Source organism: Quercus robur, chromosome 11 (genome assembly GCF_932294415.1).
Source record: "Quercus robur chromosome 11, dhQueRobu3.1, whole genome shotgun sequence".
NCBI classification, from domain to species: domain Eukaryota; kingdom Viridiplantae; phylum Streptophyta; class Magnoliopsida; order Fagales; family Fagaceae; genus Quercus; species Quercus robur.
In genome coordinates this window covers 38,005,143-38,025,481 of record NC_065544.1, presented here as the reverse complement: position 1 = coordinate 38,025,481, position 20,339 = coordinate 38,005,143, and the positions used below count along the sequence as shown (strand labels likewise).

Here is a 20,339-nt window from a genome sequence, read left to right as displayed (position 1 = left end):
AGAGGGATTTAATTTTAAATAAAAAAATAAAAATAATAACTTACAAAATTGGAAAATGTCTTTCTCCAAGAAAATTTCTTCATAACCGCATAAAAGTTCTGATTCATAGTTCAAAACAACATTTATAGGCAAACTTCAAAATTCAAATAGTTTTACTCTTATTTATGGACGTTATGCTTTCAAAATTCAAATAGTTTTACTCTTGTTTATGGACTTTATGCTTCAGCCTTTTTAAAATTTTTTATAAGTTTGATGTTATCAGATAGTTTTAACCATGCTTTTGAAGATCTCTTTCAATATCGTGATTACTTCCTCTGATAAATATACTTTGTACATGCCATGGTAAATTGTTAAAAAGGTTTCAAAATCCAAAATTAACTACTGCAAGATCAATAAGTAGTAAGAAAAAGTCTAATGAAAGATAACAATGGAAATGAAATATCAATTTCTACTCCTTGTTCAAGAACAATACTTAATTTGTTCTAAATAGCAATACAATTTCTCATTTTGTATCTAAGTATCTAACATAAAATGTTATTCTTCCGTCTAATATAATAACTCTCTGCTCTTACATGTACGCTTACTATAAAAAAATATTTAAAGAAATAAATTGGTTCTTTTTTTTGTTCTAAAAAAATAAATTTTCTTCTCAATGTTGTTACCGAATATGAAATTATCTGTAAAAAAAAAACACATTACTAAAATATTCTTGGAGAGCAAAAACTAATACAATTAATGGGCATTCGTGAAGAGGAAAATTTTCCGAATGGGCAAACTGTGATAAACTACGGGACCTTGTGGAAGCACAAATCGTATCAATTAATTGTACAAATAAGCTGGGGTCTAATTGTAGAAAGTAATTCTACCACTTAGAACGTACCAATTTGCAAGTAATTTTAGGACATGAAATTTGAAAGTATACATTTGAAACCCTCAGTTAGATGATGTTAGGGACTCTTTGAGTTCAATTGTAACTATTTTATCTATTCTCTTGAGACTTGTTTGAGAGATGTATATATATATATATATATATATATTTTTTTTTTTTTTTTCTATAGTTTTACTAAGAGAAAAAAGGGAGAAAATGGGCAAATGCCTATTTGAAAAAAAAATCCAGCATTTTGCCTAATTTCCCAAACTAATTAGGGAAGTGCCTCTCTTTTGAAACTCGATTTTCTCAAAATCGAGTTAAAAAAAAAAAAAAAAAATCTGGAGCCCTATAGTGGTGCTTTAAGGAGTCTATAATGACGTTTTAAGGACCTATAGTGGCGTTTTGGAACTCGAGCTCCATGAACTTGAGTTCCATGCAAGTTCTTTTTTTATTATTATTTTTTTATTTTTATTTTTTTTACCTATAACTCAAGTTCATGGAGCTCGAGTCCCAATATGCCACTATAGACTCAAAACATTACTATAGGCTCCTTAAAACGCCACTATAGAGATTAACTCGATTTTGAAAAAAAATTGAGTTTCAAAAGAGGGGCATTTCCCTAATTAGTTTGGGAAAGAGGGCAAAATGCTAGATTATTTGATAGAAAGAGGCAAATGCCAATTTTTTCCAAAAAAAAGTGTTTAAAATGAATTTCGTTGAAGGAGATGAATGAACAAGTTTTGTTGCATTAAAAAAGAAGAAGAAAAGTGTTTGGTATGAATTTTCTCAAAAGAGATCTCAATCTTTTAAGAAAGATATCAAATTTTAGATGTTTGATCTGAGACGAACAACAATCCAACTCTAAACAATGAGCTTTACAATTTGGTTAAGACAAAATCTCTCTCCCCAACTATTGAAAATTAAAACAAAAAAGATTGTCCTTAACTCTTCAACTGAAGGGTTTTGATTCGTATTGATTGCTCCTATCTCCACACCCCAACAGAAAATGTTGTTCTACCATTTTATTGGAGACTATGGGTGCCACAAAAAGTAAGGAGGGAGAGAGCATAGTTATCAAATCGTGAATCGTATCGTGAATCGATTTTTGATTTTTCTGTATCGTGTATCATATTGAATCGTGTATCGTAAGATACACAAATACGTAATAAAATTATAAAATAATTATAGATATACATATATAAAAAGTATATTCATTATAAATTCAAAATATATTCAACTAATGACCAATTTAATCATTACTTATGTAATAAAATTTAACAAAACTAACTAAATAAATCAAATTAACTTATATTTACAACATGATCATTCAAATTGATTAAACTCAGAAGTAATACATGATATATGAACCAAAATAATAATATCTTTTCATCATCTTGGTTAATCAACTCCATTTAAGTTAATGTTATCATTATGTTCAGCATTTTGCAAAATTATTTTTTCATAAACACTTTCTTCATTATTATCAACATTTGCTTTTTTTTTTGGTTTTTTTTATTCTAATAATTTATTCTTTATATTTTTTCTTCGCATTCTAGCTTTTTAGACTCATAATAATAATAACAAAATAAAAAAATAATTATATTTTCGTTTAATATATTATTGTAGGGGTGAAATTCCCAAAATCAACAAATGGGCCTAGGGACCCACACAAAGCCTAACCATGACCCAACGGGGAATAGGGGCCCAAGTGACTTCTAGCCCAACCCTGTTGAGCCCAGTTTGATCTAAAAGATGTCCGAGGAGGAATGCCTCCTCGGACACACGAATATGGGCCCAATGTGCGTCCCCTCCACAGTGAAGAACCCATCCAGGTGAACGTGGGTAGGAGGGTGAGCCTCACATAGCAGGAAAGAAGAAAATGTAAGAAATCAGGGAGAAGCCACAACTGCCGCATTAAATGCAAGAAAGCTACTTTTTCAGCCGCATTAATGTGGAGTAGACAGGCGAATAGTGTTACATTGGTCAGTGCAACTCACAGAAAGATAAGGAAGATGTCCGATGGGACAGACACTCAAGTGAAGGTCCAGATGGTTAACAGGTGTAAGGTCCTTATCAATTAAGGAGGCTATATAAGAGAAGGAGATCCCCATGAAGAGGAGATCGGAGGAGGGAGAAAAAATAAGGAGAGAGAGAGAGAGGGGAAACAATTCTGTAGTCTATGACCAAGAGCAAGAGGTGCACTTATACGTCTCCTCAGATTGTTACCCTGTGAACTAAAAGATGGAATGTTCTCACGTTCAATATGCTGCATGGCACACTTCTAATTGACGTTCACTTCGTCTAGCCCTAGTTCTGTAACCCGCTCTTTACAAATTCATTGTCTGGGGACTTTTGGGCCAGAACCACTTACTTCCTGGGCCTTAAAAACCGCCCATACAATTATTAATAGCATATGAAATAAATTTGCACATATGAAAGTGAGTGTTATGAGTATAGTGTAAATTTTGTAGGAGTAAGAGAAGGGAGGAAAAAAACTCATGGACTTACTATTTTATTAGACTCAATTAAGTTTCCTAATAATTTTGTGTTAAAAAAGTCTAACAACTTGTTTAAATAAAATAAAACCACAAATTTTAACAAAAAAACCCTTTTTAAACTCACATGTTTATGTATCATACGATACGTACGATTCATCAATACGATACGATTTATACGATACGCACTTATGTATTGGACGATTTAAAAGCACTTACAATACACCTTTACGATATGAAACTTTTTGTACACGATACGATACGTATCGCGTATCGTACAATACTGATAACTATGGGAGAGTGTTATTAATGAAGTAGATGAGGTAATTCGGGCCCAAACCAAAAATTCTAACTACACCACTGAAATCCTTTGTCCTTATTTTAAGGCTTTCATTGGATTACTATTATATTTTCATTTTTGAATAATGTATTGCTTTTAGACTTTTTTTTTTGAGAAACAAACACACACACACACAAGAGAGAGAGAGAGAAAGAGGTTTCAAGACAAAGACACATCATAACTCCACTCAAAAGTCATAGTAACTTTTAAGGGAGTGTGAGACAAGTTATACTACACACAACATACTCTCTTAAGACTTGGCTTGCAAAATTTGCAATATCCCTCCTAACTTTACTCACCCATTAATTACGCTATGTAAATACATGTGGCGGACTAAAACAAAATAGAATTTTTCATTAAAGAATTTATATGCACAAACCCTTGTAAGGTTGACTATCAACATACCAACGGGCCCTTGGGCAGCCGATTATAACACAAGTCAAAATACAACTTTTCACAATAAAATTTGGGTCTTGTCAATAGGTGCCCTAAAAGCATAAGTTAAAAAATAACAAATGCTGAGCTGTAATGCACATATTCTGAAAAAGGAAATACATGTGTCACAATAATTTATTAGTTTGCAAGAATAAATTCATTGTGGTTGTGTTTTTTTTTATTAGATATTTTTGCAATGTTTAACTTTAATTTTAGGAAAATTTATAAAAATATTAATCAAAATCCTCTATAGTCTATGCCACTTTTTATGTTCCATTTTATATTCCTCCAATTACAACTTGTCATGTATTTGTTTGACTTTTCTTATAAAACAACCAAAGTTTAAAATTGACAATTCACACACACACACACACACACATAAAAGACAAGTTGTGATTGATGGAACATAAAAAGGAACACAAAAATAGTATAGAAGATTTGTATTCAAAAATATTATCTAATAGAGGAATAATTGCACCTTAATCTATGCCCTTATGACATTTGTTAACAAAAGTCATAAAGGGCATCTATGCAGACTCTTAAAAGGTTGACTATCAACATACCTACTGTACGGACCAAGAGTAGCAGGCCAATCCTGAACTGCAGGCCCATTCATTGGAATAACCTCGGCTCAATTCAGGCCCATATAGTCAAACTCTGTGGAGCTAGCCGGGCAGATGAGGAGGTCTCCAAGGTATGCCGGGAATAAGAGATAATGCCTTGGTGGAATCCACCTGCCGAGCATCTAGACCCGGCATTTGGCACAAGTTACCAGGAAGTCATATCAAAAACAGAAGGTACGCCCCTCTTTGAAAGGTGATACGATGAGGAGGGACCCACTAACATGCCAAATATTTCTTCATCATGATTACCCCATTGAAAGAAGGGTATAAATAAGAGGTGAGAAGTATGAATAAGCGGTTGAAAATTTTGGGGAGAGACATGAGAGAAGTAAGGAAAAACACAGGTTGGGGAGAAGGGAAATCCTGTTCAGATTTAAAGGAGGGGGCTCAGCTGCTTAGCAATCATCTTAGTTGAGTAAAAAACCATGGAGTTAGGTGCCAAAGTAACACTAGAACTCCAGCAATGACACCAACAATCACTCTGTTGGACCTCTCATTGTAGGATAAGCCCCAACCTAGAGTACAAGCAAATTGGGGGGTCCAGGCCCAAAAGTCCAAAGTATTTGGGAATGGACCACCACACCTACTAATCAAGGTTGGGAAATGTTAAGGGAATTAGTTTAAGAACTATTTTTAGAAACATTTTATTGGAAGAATAACAAAAAAATAAATGTTATTGATAGTTTTTTATATTTCCCATGAAAATAGCGTCAAAACTTTCAAATTATGTTTTATTAATAATTGCCCGAAGGACATCCATTAACATGACTCATTAAGGTTTTGTAAAACTACAAGGAATCGGGTGTGCAAAACAATAAGGTGAGTCACAAACACTTTCACAAGCAATGCTCTTTAAATGATTATTACTATTTGAAAAAAGAGAAAAATTTATGGATACTTTTGACATTGGTTTATGAACTATTTTTATAAACTTTTTATGGAAAAAAAAAAGTAACTAAATTTTTTGACAATTTTTTATATTTCTCATAAAAATAGTCTAAAAATTTCCCTAAAATAGTCTAATAACAAATGCCCTAGGGTTCCGTTATCCGAACTTGAAAAAAAAATTATATATATATATATATATATGGAATCTTGAGAAAGAATCAAGAATTTTCACCTTCATTGTCACCAAAATATCTAGCACATATTTACATGGTCAAAATATAGCACATAGGTGAAAATATGATACTTGTATAATCACTTAAACCAATTACTACTACATTATATAGTAAAAGTGAAAAAAAAAAAAAATTACCATTTGTAATTCATCATATGAATTTGAAGAAGATCAAGACTAGTATAATTAGTAAAAAAACATTTTATATAATTAAGGTGACAAATTTTGATTTTGATATTTGTTCATATTGCTTGAATCCTAGTTCATTAGGGTAACAGTATTAGATCTTTGCTTCCCCTGGTCAGGTTTTATTGTAAGTTAGTTGAGAATGCTAATACAAGCATAAATAAAACTATGGCTTGAGAACTTATACTGAACTCTATCCTGCTATAGATTATAAGACCCTCTGCACCATGCCGGCCAAGGTCTTTGTAGATGAAGACTGCATATGCTAATATGTTGGAAGTGAGTGTTAGAAAGCAGAAAGTGCACTTACTTAGTTCTGAAGCAGCCAGTCGTATATAGAGATCTTGCCCGGGATTTTCTTGGTTATACCCTCTAATAATTATCAAATTCCCAAACCAGATAAAACAGCCATTGCCTCCCCCATTAATATCTGAATTTGCATATGCTGTACATGAACAGTTCTTCAAGCACTCTGCCTCGCATTCCTTGGTGCTCATACTCTTGTTTAACCAAAACTCTAGCAAGTCGGGCAACTTCACCCACTCAAGCTTCAAGAAACTATCTTTCCTCTGTCATTCCTGTGGGGTTCTCCTTATACATCCACTTGAAGAATTGAGTAGTTTCCATTCTTCTGGTGATTTGGGGTTGAAACATTCCAAACACTCGCAAGTTGATTCTTTGTAACTTCTGCAAACACTATTAGCGCCACACTGCCCATAATTGTCACACATGTCATTCGGTACTGCATCCATGGTAGTCCATTCAGTGCTTCCCTCTATCAATACAAAGCGTTGGAGGATGCCTGACTCACTCAGTGTTATCCTTGTAGAAACCAACTTGTTTTTAGGTTCATACATATATCCCACCATGTCATTTTGGGATGCTAATATGGGAAAGAAAAATTGATTTATAGGCATAGGAAGACCGCTGAATCGAACTCCATTCTATGGTCCAGTGCGAAATTTTTTCATCGTTCCCCTTTTTATAAATATTTGAGGCAGCCCCTTGTAATCAAATTTGTATGTAGTCTCCTGGAGATGCAATATCTGAGTCTTTGCAAAATGTCAAAAATCAGTTTAAACCATTGCTCATGTCCTTTCCTATCAGCATGCCTGGTAACCACGTGTTTATTGGGTAATCAGAGCTCTTCCACAGATAGCTTTCGGAGGTTGAAGTTACATTGTCTATAAGAAGGTTACCAGAACCTAAAAGTTGAGCAACTGGAATATGTGCTGGCCTGGATGGATTTGAATACCAGATAGTGTGGTTGCTTTGGTTCAGAAGAACAAGTGTTCCATTGCTGCTGATGGTGAAAACTCCAGAAGGATCTGTGACTGGGCTGTTCTGGTTCGCTATCCACACAAGTACGCCCGGGGTCTTCTTGTACCATATACCCAAGTACCAGCTCTCGTTGTTGCCTGAGGAGAAGAAGCCTAGCTCAAAAACTTGGTCTGAGGAAACTAGGGTCTGGATACCGCTAACTGTTTGCCCTGGACTTATGGTGTCAGCTGCAATGCAAAATTGCAACATGGTTGATGAGAAAGCAATGAGACAATAAAAGAATGAGTGAAGAGCAAGTGTCTCCATTAACAACCCCCTCTTTTATTTTTTTTCGGCTGAATGAAAGAACCTTATTCAGTCCGAACTATAAAAGTAGTTAACTGCTGCTTACAGCAGTGAACAACAAAAATAGTAGCAGTTAGCAGCTGCAAATCAAAACAAAAGAATTGCCTGATGAAGGGCTTAAATTTAAATATTCTGTTAGTCCATTCATCACGATTCTAGAAACAAAGACTTGGAGGACTTAATGGGTTTGTAAACTCTAGTCATATGTGATTGTGAATTGTGATGATGTTACGCCTACGATATTCTTGAATGACTTCTACTCAAACAGAACTTTCTATTTTCCAACACGTGCAGCCTGAATTCAAAACTGATTTTTGTTAAACGTGGGGACCTCTTTTTAGTATTTAGTTTGGTTGGAAAGATTTAAAGCTCTGTTTATTTAGGCAATAATGTTTTCTATAAAATATATTATTTAATTTTTTTTTAATAAAATTATCTCATTTTTCTATATTTCGTAGTAACCTTAAATGAGTTTAAAAACAATCTTTTAACTTTCTTTATTTAGCGTAATGTAGGATAGAATTGTTTTTCAAAAAAAATTAGTGGAATACAATCTATAAAAATAAGTCATACTTTTTATGTTGATCAAATATAATTTTCTTTTGACTCATTTTTTCTAATACTATGAAACACTAAAAAACACAGAAAACTACAAATGAAACATAAGGGATGATTGAAAAAATATGAGAGAATAACGAAGAAAAAATTATTTTTGTAAGTGTTTTGTTGGAAAGATGAGATGATGGAAAATTGGTGCGACCAAGTATTTTATCTTGGGCCTACCAAAAACCAATATCATTAATTTGAAGATAAAACTAGCCATGAACCAATGCGTTACGCGTGATAATTATTTTATGGTGGTTTTATTATTATTATTTTTTAAATTTAAACTAATTTAATAAAGAGTAATGTATTTTGTAATCATATTTTTATTTATTATACGAATAATCATAAATCATAAATATAAATTTTGTTGTACCAAAATGAAAACAATACAATTTTTTTTTTTTTTAGAAATTCAAAAGGTAAGTTAACGAAAATATCATTTTTTAATAAAAGTTTTTTTTATAACATTTTGTGAATCATTAAAAAAAATATAAAATTTGGAAATTATTCTTTTAGTTTTAAACAAACTAATAAAACTTAAAAATGATTAATTGGACCAATTAGGAATAAAATTTGTTGTAATTTCATCAACCCAAAACATATTATCAAATAAACAATTATTAGCAAAATCTAAGAATTAAATTTCTATATATGCATTGTTATAAAATAATAATAATAATTAAAATAAAATTGCAAAAGCTAAAATTTGTCGCCCGTCCAATTATTTTCGTTTGGTTAACCTTTACTTTTCTATAAATAAATGGTATTATAGTGTACTTCTAATTTAACCATTAAGTGTACTTTGTCCACCACAAAGGATTAAAGAATAAACAAAAATTAGTAAAGTCTCCTAGTTTAACATCTAAATTGTGCACTATAAAAAATCATGCTATGTAATAGAAGAAATATCAATTTACAATAAATACCAAATTATCCAAATCATACTATGTAATAGAATAATATTATATTTTTATATGCGTAAGGACCAGAAAATTCGTAGCCTAAGCCCACTTAGAGTAATGGGTTGTGCCCTTCAACCCTGGCCCAAACCAATAAAATTTGTAAGAGGAGGGAACTAACAACAACAGAGGGCTTTGCCTGAGGATAGCTACAAGGAAAAATAAGGTTTGTATTTAGAAACAAATGAATATTAGGCCCTCAACAAGTTCTCCTGAGGAGACTAAGTTTGTGTAAAAAGTAATACTATTCACTCCCTTCTCTCCATGTTCTTCCTTCTGTTTCTTTTCTTTATTTTCGATCCCTCTTCCCAGTGCTCTCTCCTTTTCTTATATACTTCTGCTCTGGCATATCTCACCCATCCATCTTTACCTAATCAGCTTTTCCTTCTGACACTTGTCTTTTTCTACATCTGAAGAAGGTAGTGGAAGGTGCTTGCTTAGCTGTGACTTGCACTGTTCAGGTCACTTCCTAATCAATGCGGCTGCTAAAACTATTGTACAGCATTTAATGTGGAGGAGACAGGCTACTCCAAACTAGAAACTTCTCCCTCAGCCATCGACTCTCTTTCTCTTTGGATCTCACTCCCACATGGAACTCCTTAGTACACTGTGATTTGTCCCTTCCTTTCCTCGGGTATCTCTTCTCTTCGGGTTCGTGGGCTATGACATCCTCACAGTCACACCACAACTCTTCAGATTCATCCTCGGTCCTCGGGTACCCACAGCTATATTTAATTCTTTATAACGCAATAGTATAACATTTAACAATTAAAGAGAACAGAAAAAAAATTAAAAAACAAAACTAAATTGCATTAACTCAAAGTAGAGTTTTAAAGAATATAAAAAATTATCATCCTAAAGTAGATATGCAAGAAAAAAAAAATCCACCAAAAATTTGAGAGAGAGAGAGACAACCTTTTTATTGTGAAGGAAAACTATGCATAGAATGGAAGAGATATCGACAAATTTATAGTAAGAGGGTGTGAATAAGAAAAGAAAAAAAATAAAGGAAGATGAAAGGAAAGAGGAAGAACAATATTCTTTTAGAGAGTAGTGGGGAGATGAAAAGGTACGAAAGAGAGAAAGGTTGGAGAAGCAATAGGGAGATGAAAAGGTAAGAAAGGGAGAAAGATTGGAGTAGTGTAAATATTAAAAAAAAAAAATGTTAAAAACAATTATAGGAAAATTGGAAAGAAAAAAGATAATGACATAAACGCTGATGTGGCTCAACTAGAGTGTAACAACAATAAATACTAAACTCAGCTTTTAGAAATATATAGATATAGATGAGAGAAAAAACAGAGCTTTATTACACAGGACGATTTTGCTCCCCTTTTCACGTTAGTAGACTTCAGCCACAACCCTTTTTTTTTTTTTTTTTTAACCTTCTACTTCTATCCTATTACTATTAACTTTAAGTCTTTACCTTATTATTATTATTATTATTATTATTATTATTATTATTATTATTATTATTATTATTTGGTCTTATCCAAAATCTAAATGAGCAAACTACCAACGTTTTAACGTTCTCGACAATTCATTTGAGACTTTTTTTTTCTTTTTTTTAAAATATTTTTTTAGCCAATTTAATTAATCACATTTTTTATATATAAAAATAAAGAGATATAAATAAGTTAAAATAAATTAATAATTATAGTGTCAATTTCATAATGTGTCCAATTATTTCTTATATACTATATAATTGAGGCATAAAAATAAATTCATACAAACTACATTTTTTTAACAGTTTAACTATAAACCCATCACTAATTGAATAATTATTATATAGTGTCAGCTTGTGTTGATAAGTAATCTTTTCTTAAAAGAAAGGAAAAAAAAAAAAAAAAAAAGCTCATAGGATTGCATAGTATATTTCACAAATGTGGACTCCTAATCCAGTAAGAATACATTTTAAAGAAAAAAAGCAAAACAAAAAATTATGTTACCATGTACCAAGCGAAAATCACATTCTCTAATTTTAATCATCTTCATTTGGTACCTCACTGGCTCGGAGTTACAATCCCACACATATAAAAGAAGAGCATAAAATCTTATCCTAGAAAAAAAGAGAAATAGACCATCAAAATAAAATGTGGGTTTTCTTATCAGGTGCAATGCAGTTAATCTACAATCTTTGATCTTAGAGAGGAAAAAACCTTGGGGGCCAAAATGATTGTGCTAGTGCGAATGCCACAAACCCAAAGTAGTCGAACCGAGCAACCCACATCAAAAGTTGATGGCCGAACCTCAAACCTAGCCACAGGCACAGAGCCCAAAGAAGCGACTCTCTTAAGTCTTAACCTCATTTTTTTTTTTAAATAATTATTATTATTTATTATTTACCTATCCTGGCTACCTTAAACCAGCCACTTTCACAATCACATTCCCACACACTCAGAATCAGGTTCGGAACATTAACATGAATTTTTTTTTTTTTTTGTGATCAGTTTAAAAAATATGAATTATTTATTTATTTCTTGCTATGACAGATCTTTCTTTAATTATATAAAAGTTGGTTTGCCCTTACAAACTAACATCAATCTTATCTGTTTGTCTCTAATAACATCCATTCAGATTTGTTTTTCATAAATCTAAAAGAATTAACATTTAAATTTGTTTATTTTCTCTAGCCTTTTCTTTTAGTGCTCAATAGAGAACTTGATATTTCTTTACAGGAGCAAGGCCTTTTGCAGTCTCACTTTAATCATACTAATCGTGTGATAAAAAGTTGTAAGCAGTAGCAATTGTTGCCAAACTAATTAAAGCTAATTCTGTCTTCCAGGCCTATTTATGGATGGTAGCCCGTTTCAATTAATTACATGGATATATTTTTCAGGAACAAGACCACTCAAGGTGGATGGTAACAGCTTCTGTTTGTTCTTCTCTTCCAAGGTGTGGAGTAAAACTAATAGTTTAAATTCCTCCTAAATATATCTCTTTTGGGAAAAACTTAGATACAATTTCTTAAACGCTACTATAACTAGTTTCTCAATCAAATTCAACCACATAGTTGCATTGACCAATGAACTACTTGGTTGAATTTATTCTCTTTAAAAAAGGATAACATTATTTGTCACAATAGTCAATATAACTATTTAAACCTTAATCATGATTTCTAAGTTTTTCAAGCTAAATTATTATTACTATTATATTTATTCCAAAACAGGGCATTTGCCTAGGCCTTGGCTTTTTTTGAGTGTAGGCTTTCAAAAGTGGCCCTAAGTCCCTCCTTGATATCAGTCCATCAATATCATTATGCAGTTATGCTAAAAACAGAAGAAGAAGAAGAAGAAGAAGAGGTATATAATGAAAGTAGGAGAAACAGATTGAAGAAGCTTTTAATGTAGGACTTGATAGACATCAACATGGCAATAAGCCAATGACTAATGGTAAATTTTGTTTTCTCAAGTTCAATAATATTATTGTTTATTTAAAACATGCCTAGGTAACATGATAAACAATTGAGGTATGATCAACAAAGTCTAAATTGTCACCGAGCTTCCAAAATTGAGACTGTCATGTCATTTAGAGAACAAATTTCTAGCTTTCTCTTTGATGAACCCAAATCCTCCATACCTCTGCCAAATGAAAACGCTGGTTTTTTTGGTGAAGGTAGAAGTGCAGGTTCCTTGTTGAACATCGAGATCACATCTGATATGGTAGGCCTATCAACAGCATTTTCTTGGACGCAAAGTAGTGCTATGTTTATGTAACTCAAAAGGACATTCGCAGGAGGAGTATCTTCGAGGATTGGATCCATCAACTCCAACGACCTATTGCTTTTCCACAAATCCCACGTCTAAAGAAAATTTAGCACCAAAATTAAAAGTAAGTGCAATTCATGATGCTCTTAGCATAGTATACATCACAATAAGAAGAATAGCAAACTAAATTAAAGGAGCATTAGAAATGATCTTTGGTAAAATACCAAAAAGTAGCTAAATAAGTTTAGAGGAAACTTAATTTGACATTGGTATATAACTTTTAAATCAACATTACTAACTCAGAATATAATCCTTTGAAAGGTCAAGAGATGGTACAATTCACACACATGGACTCAAATGGTCAAACACAAACACATTTTCTAAGCTTTTGTTAACTTAAAAGTAAGAGGGTCCGTTACTCACATATCCAATAAGATTGATAGAGTCACTCTGATAGAAACCAGTATTCTTCTTGCCACTCAAGATCTCTAACAATAATACTCCAAAACTAAAGACATCAGATTTAATTGAGAAGAGGCCTTCCATGGCATATTCCGGGGACATATAGCCACTGTATTTCATTGTTAAACAAACTAGTTAGTAGTTTCATTGTGAACACTTTGTATTTATTACTGATATTTGCTATAGAGCATGCATACTTATAGATTATACTTACTAAGTCCCCACTATTCGATTGGTTGCTTGTGACCCATTCCCACAAAAAATTCTTGCCAATCCAAAATCTGATATTTTAGGATTCATGTCTTTATCCAGCAAGATGTTGCTGGCCTTCAAATCTCTATGAATGATTTGTAACCTGGAGTACTGATGGAGGTAAAGAAGCCCTTGAACAATCCCTTCAATGATGTGAGTTCGGGTTGCCCAATCTTTTATCTCATGTCTAATTGGATCTGTCTCAATGCCACATACAAATAGTCAGATAGAAGATAGGAAAAAATTGGCGGGCATTATGTGTATGATACCCTGGTTACAACTAAATTTTGAGCTATGAACAAGCATAATGTAAGCAGATAACTCTGAAAGTAATTAAGATTGTGTAAAACTACATACCAAAAAGGAAATAATCTAAGCTTTTATTGGGCAAATATTCATAGATCAAAATCTTTTCATCTCTTTCAATGCAGCAGCCAAGCAATTTCACAAGATTCTTGTGTTGGAGTTTGGCTATAAGCATTGCCTCATTTTTTAGCTCTTCCCATCCTTGTCCAGATTTTCTCGAAAGTCTTTTTACTGCTACTAATTGTCCATTCAGCAAGGATCCCTGAAAATAGTTCTTTTAACTTAGTTTTTAATTAAACCTTGGGAAGAATCCACATCAAACAATTATTATAGGTTGGATCCTAGTGTTGGAGGTATTAGGCTTACAATATTATTAGGCCTCACCCATGTATACCTAATACCTCTAACACCTAGCATCAATTTCATGCAAGTATTAGGACTTCAACATTTGTGTTAAAGGTTAGATTGTGGAATATTATATATTACTTCAGAATTTCTCTTCTAAGATAAATGTGGTTAGTTATTGAAACTTACTTTGTAAACAGGTCCAAAACCCCCCTCTCCAAGCTTATTTGAGGCACTGAAGTAATTAGTAGCAGTAGATACACTAGAAAAACTAAAGAGTGGAAGCTCCATTTCCTTATTTCGACCTTTCCCAGTCCTCTTCTTATTGATTAGTCCTCGTTGTGTAGCCTTGTTGCTGAAATCAAATGATATCAAGTCCTCCCCTGCTTGATCAAGAAGATAGTCCCAATTAGTCCAACCTGTGTGGTCCTGTTTCTCAAATCAAATTGTAACAAGTCCTCCCTGACTTGATCATGAAGATGGTGGTCCTGTTTCTCAAATCAAATTATAACGAGTGTTCCCCTACTTGATCATGAAGATGGTCACTCTATTCTAATCCTAAAATGATTCATAAAAGCTGTCATGGCTCAACTATTAATTAACTGGGATCTGTCACATGGTTGCAGAGGAATATATGCATCTAATTTCAAAAGCATTTAATTGTTGTGTTGAAATTCTTAAAGAGTTCTTATGCAGGCAGCAAGAAGTCAATCTTAGTTTTATTTTATTTTTAATTATTTTATAAGTTTTAGGGGCAATTTGGATTGCAAGCTTTTTAAGAACTAAAGGGATTTTCTCATGAAAGCTCACGAGATGAAAAGATGGGGTTTCTCTCTAAAAGCGTTGAGTTTGTTCCTCTCTAACCTCACTAAAAATCGTGCATAAGTGGGTGTTACATGTAGGGTTAGAATTCTAATCATAATAGGATTCAGATTTTGTTTCTACGATTCTTACTCAAGCGAGCATTAGGGTGGTCAATTAGCGGGCTTTAATGAGTTGCTTGAGCCCGCATGTATTTACTTGCATGAGTGAGCCTTTTTAGTCAACAGTACTTTGAACAACCACAAGTACATTAATTTATCAAGAGATTTACATATTTGCTTGTTATTCTTTAAATTTATCTTTTAGATTGGAATTAGACTCCATTGTATATGCCTTATTACGTTAATGAAAGTAAGTTTCCTTCTAATGTTTTACTTCTCATGCAATTAGTTGATTGTAGTCTCGAGTTTATTTTCTTCGCAACTATGAATACTTCGAAGTGGAATAAAGCATACTTAGCCTGGAAAATGCTTGTTTTAAGTTCTTCACTTAGTCCTAGTTATCGTATTGAAAATAACTTAGCCCTCGAGGAGAGAATGAAATGTAGCCTCGAAGTGCAAAATTTTCATCATAACACACTTGCTGCAAGTACTACAAGTGATTCAATTGTGCACAAAATCCTGGTCTAGTGACATAGTTTGACTTGCGTAATTCTTTCAAAAAACTGGTCTAGTGAGCAGTAGTGGCTTTAGGATTTTTTTCTAGGGGGATCAATAATGTCTTGAGCTAGGATTTTGTTGTGGGGAGTAAAAAAATAAAATGATTATTATTATTTTTTTTTATATACAATTGTTATATTACATACAATAATCTAACATAGTATTTTAAATAGTATACGATACAACTATACTGTATAATAGTCTTAAAAAATTATTAATAGTTTAAAGATTGGTAAGAAAACAACAATTGAATGCATAAATAAATAAAAATAAATAACTAATCATAATATTTGTCAAATTAATAATAATCAATCATCAATATCAATATCTTTATAAAAGAAGAGACCTCCTGTTGGAAAGCATGAGGTTCTGCCAAGTGGCACATTGTATGACATCCTTCTTATTTAGGCTTCCACCTCATTTAAGTTTAGCATTTATGTCAAACTATTAAGTAATGACAAATGCATTTATTCCAATGTATTAATAAAATTCAAAGAATTTGTATAGATTTATAACTTTACATGTTTTGAATTGATACGGATGGATTTAAAAAGTCATGGAAAATGTAGGAATAAAATTCAAAGAATTTGAATACATTTATAGCTTTACATGCTTTGAATTGATAGGAATGAATCTAAAAAGTCATGGGAAATGTAAGAATCAAAAAAACTTTTCAATTTTCTGCATAAGACTAACTTCAATGTAGAATTGCAACAGTTGAATTCAATGAATTGGACAAATATTATTTGTCTCCACATTTGTCCAATATAAATCAAGTCATGGGAAATGTAAGAATAAAATTCAAAGAACTTGTATACATTTATAACTTTACATGCTTTGAATTGATATGGATGGATCTCAAAAGCCATGGGAAATGTAGGAATAAAAAAAAAACTTTTCAATTTTCTGCATAAGACTAACTTCAATGTCGAATTGCAAGAGTTGAATTCAATGAATTGGGCAAATATTATTTGTCTCCATGTTTGTCCAATATAAATCCTCATTCCCATTGGACTTAAAAATTAAACTTCCATAATTTTCTCACAATATCTTTGTTTTTCTTTCTGAGAGATATGTTAATTTTCAAAATATTATGTATGTCTTTGATATTTTGTTTAGAATTTATGTATACAGTTTTACTTATGTAGGATTGTAATTTATTTAGGCTTATTTTTTCATATTATGTGCCAATTTATATTTTTGGTTTTTAGTATGATGCGTATACTTGGAAAGGATCTATTTTTGGCTACTTTTAATTCAATTAAAATTTGGAGGTTAAATTGTGATATTATTGCATTACTATGGCATTATTTTTTTATTGTTGTATCATGAAATTCTAGAAGTTTTTATAGCTAATTGATATATAAAACATAAATAATACAAGAAAGACACCTAGGAACCAATAGGATTGTAGGTGACAATTTCACTATGATATGGTGACAATTTTGGTTGCATGAATTAGAGGAATTTTCCCCCCAATGTATTTAGTTTGAATTTAGTTTTAGTAGAAAACCTCATAGACTAAGTGTCACTAACAATAATAATATTCATGAAATCAGTGGGTCATAAATAATTTCTTACAAAATTTATCAAATTGCACCACGCATCGCGTAGGATATTGGCTAGTTTATTATAATCATATGTAATATCAATTAAATAAAAATATATGATAAAGAAGAATAGTAACACACCTAAGAGTAGGTCTAGGGGTAAATGTGATACTAAGGAAAAAAAATAGTAACTTATATAAGATTTTGCTTTTAAAATGTATGAATTTTTAACCACACACGTGGTCATTTTCTTGGAATTGGAGCAAGCAATAAAAGACTTTTTGAACTCAAAAAACTATAGAACACTTGTCAAACTATTTGATTAGACAGAAAGAAAACATAAAAGGGAGAAAGTGAGAATGAGAAAAGAATCATAGATGTAAATAGTAAATACAAATCAATTGGTTGTACAAGTTGTGTAATTTTTTGCTGATGAAGAAGAAAAGTGTGGGAAAAAACCATTTCATTCTACCATCAACGGTAAAGTAAGCCAGAGTCCAGAGAGAATATTTATTTATTTATTAACAAATGAGCAATTTTAAGAGTAGTGCTATTGACACAACATTTACACAATAAAATTTAAGTGACAAGTTGTTAAAGGTATGTAAAAAAGTGATGTCACTTATGAGTTTAGATAAAAAACCAATTACAACTTGTCATTTAACATTTATTGTAAAAATATTGTGAAAATAGCACTAAGATGATCATATTTCAACTTTATTTCAATTAAGTTTAAACAAAATTTAGGATAAGAGTGTTCATGATTTTATTTTAGGAGTCAAAAAAAGAAATATATATATATATATATATTATTTTTCTGGCCAGGCCAGAGAGTTCATTTGAACTCAGGCTGGCTGTAGAGCCGCCCCTGCTAGTGATAGTTTGACTCTCCCAATAAAAAATTAATGGCTATACATCACAGCTTTTTCGTTCAACTATCTTATTAGCTGCTCTATACGTCTATAGAAGTTATATCAAAGAACCTAGGTAAAATGAATTGCGTAATTTACCTCTGAAGTTTGACCTTTTCCAAATGCTGTAGGGAATCATGAGCACCCCAAATATTACGGCAATGGCAACCACAACTATCACTACCACCTTCGTCTTTTGCTTGTTTTTCACCTCTTTTTTTATTGAATTTGCTATAGAAAAGAAAAAATATTTTAGTAATGCAATAAACCAGATGGGAAAATATATTTTAGCTTTGATGGTACATCAAAATACGAATAAGAGAGCAATGAAGACTATAAGCCCATACCTTGCTCTGAAGTAGGCATTCGAATATATACATCCTGACTATTAGCATCCTCCTTGTTAGCTGCCATCTGTCTAATATCAGTTAGATCTCCAAACCAGATGGCGCAGCCACTTCCTCCACCTCTAATATCTGAGTTTGCATAAGCCGTACAGGAACAGTTGTTCAAACATTTGACTCTGCATTCATTAAGACTCATACTTTCGTTCAACCAAGAATAAGTGGTAGCTGGCATTTTGAATCTAGGAAGTTTAAAAAACCCAATTTTATCTTTATCCTCGCAGCTCAATTGCGTAATTCCTACACATCCCCTATACCACTCTTCCTGGTGCCCTGTTCCTCGCGACACAGGCTTGAATCCTTCTACACAGTGACAGGGAAGTGACTCATCCACGATACAATTTCCATAAGCACCACAAAAATTGTAAGCGTCACATCCGTCTTTCGGAAAAGATAAGAACATCATCCATTTTTGTTTTTCATCCACCCACACGAAGTGCATATACTGTGATTGGCTCAAAGCTACTCTTGTGATTGTAGAAATTTCAATAAGTTCGAACATGAAGTGTACCTCGTCCTTGTTGGAGACAAACGTGTAGTTGAAAAGCGGGGTGGCCTGTAACTCTGGCATACCACTGAAAAATATGCCATTCCATGGGCCGGACCGGAAGTACTTCTCGGAGCCTTTCTTCATGACTAATTCAGGGTAATTATTAAGTTCAATCCCCCAACTCATTTCTCCAGGAGAGGGGTCATCTAGACTCTTCCATTCAGTTAGACGCTTTTCCAGACCAGTCCCTAAGTCCCATCCAAGCTTCATCCCTGGCAGCCAAGTATCAGAAGGATAGTCAAAGCTTTGCCACAAATAATTGTCTTCATTCTCTTCTCTTGATACTAGATTTCCAGAATCTAAAAGATGTACTATTGGATTCCTGGCCTCTTTTGTTGAATTTGCCGACCAAGCAACAGTCGTATTCTGGCTGAGAAGAACAAGACTACCTGAACTTTTTACCATCAACACGCCAGACGAGTCTGGGATTGGGTTAAGCCGGTTTGCTACCCAAACAACCGTTTTAACTGGGATATTGTTGTACCAAATTCCCAAGTAACGGTTATTGGAATTACCTGGACTGAAGAAACCCAGGACAAAGCCTCCATCTTTAGAGACCAAGGTTGTGTTCTCAATGTCCCTGAGGGTTTGGGATTGAGTAATGCTGTCAACAGCATCCGAGGATACAAAGGAGAAAACAAGCAAACTGGAACTCAAAAACACTAAAGCAAAGATGTCCATTGCTTTATTTCCTTAGAGCTCTCAGCCAACAAGTTGAAGTTAGACCCATTATAAACATAGGTCATGCAATGCCTCAACCAAGTGGTGGTTCTGTCTAGCATTGACTCAGTCAATTCAAAAAATGCGGGCTTGTGAGAATTTTTTTTTTTTTTTTTTTTTTTTTGTTTTTTGTGAACAAGAATTTCCCGCATGGTTCCCCTTTTACAGATGTCGCATTTTTCTGTAGTTCACCCGGTCCCGACTATTTATGCACCAGGATGTGAAAGGTTGAAAATGGAATGGAAAGTGAGCACCAGGATTTGGAATTATGTTGTAGGATTACTTACATTTCTTGATTTCTTAAAAAAAAAAAAAGTGACATTTTTTATTAATTTAATAATAACAAGAGACTTATTGCTCAACTTGCATATTATAGTGTTTTCAAGGGAG

At 32.7% G+C, this 20,339-nt stretch overlaps 2 protein-coding genes across 3 annotated transcripts; both read right to left on the bottom strand.

Moving 5' to 3' along the window:
* Positions 1–7,141: 7,141 nt before the first annotated feature.
* On the bottom strand, positions 7,142–7,657 carry LOC126705002 (S-locus-specific glycoprotein S13-like). Its single transcript, XM_050403969.1, has one exon. The coding sequence runs from the start codon at positions 7,655–7,657 to the stop codon at positions 7,142–7,144; it is 516 nt and encodes a 171-aa protein (XP_050259926.1).
* Positions 7,658–12,550: 4,893 nt separating this feature from the next.
* On the bottom strand, positions 12,551–20,013 carry LOC126706203 (receptor-like serine/threonine-protein kinase SD1-8). Of its 2 annotated transcripts, XM_050405538.1 has the most exons (7): positions 18,623–20,006; positions 18,375–18,506; positions 14,523–14,716; positions 14,040–14,250; positions 13,645–13,879; positions 13,392–13,539; positions 12,551–13,063 (listed from the first exon to the last, which is right to left on the bottom strand). In XM_050405538.1, exons 1-7 carry the CDS (start codon positions 19,908–19,910, stop codon positions 12,755–12,757), a joined length of 2,517 nt encoding a protein of 838 aa, XP_050261495.1. In that variant the 5' UTR covers positions 19,911–20,006; the 3' UTR covers positions 12,551–12,754. The 2 variants fall into 2 exon arrangements, with proteins under 2 accessions (XP_050261495.1, XP_050261496.1); XM_050405539.1 differs by lacking the exons at positions 14,040–14,250; positions 14,523–14,716 and having other exon boundaries at positions 18,623–20,013.
* Positions 20,014–20,339: the final 326 nt, after the last annotated feature.

Excerpts from the sequence above, each read along its gene's own strand:
- LOC126705002 (XM_050403969.1), bottom strand. The coding sequence starts at position 7,657 with ATGGAGACACTTGCTCTTCACTCATTCTTTTATTGTCTCATTGCTTTC.
- LOC126706203 (XM_050405538.1), bottom strand. The coding sequence starts at position 19,910 with ATGGACATCTTTGCTTTAGTGTTTTTGAGTTCCAGTTTGCTTGTTTTC. Across the intron at positions 14,717-18,374 it reads GAAAAGGTCAAACTTCAGAG|GGGAGGACTTGATATCATTT; the intron begins GTAAATTACGCA and ends TTGATCAAGCAG. Across the intron at positions 13,540-13,644 it reads AATCGAATAGTGGGGACTTA|TGGCTATATGTCCCCGGAAT; the intron begins GTAAGTATAATC and ends AATGAAATACAG.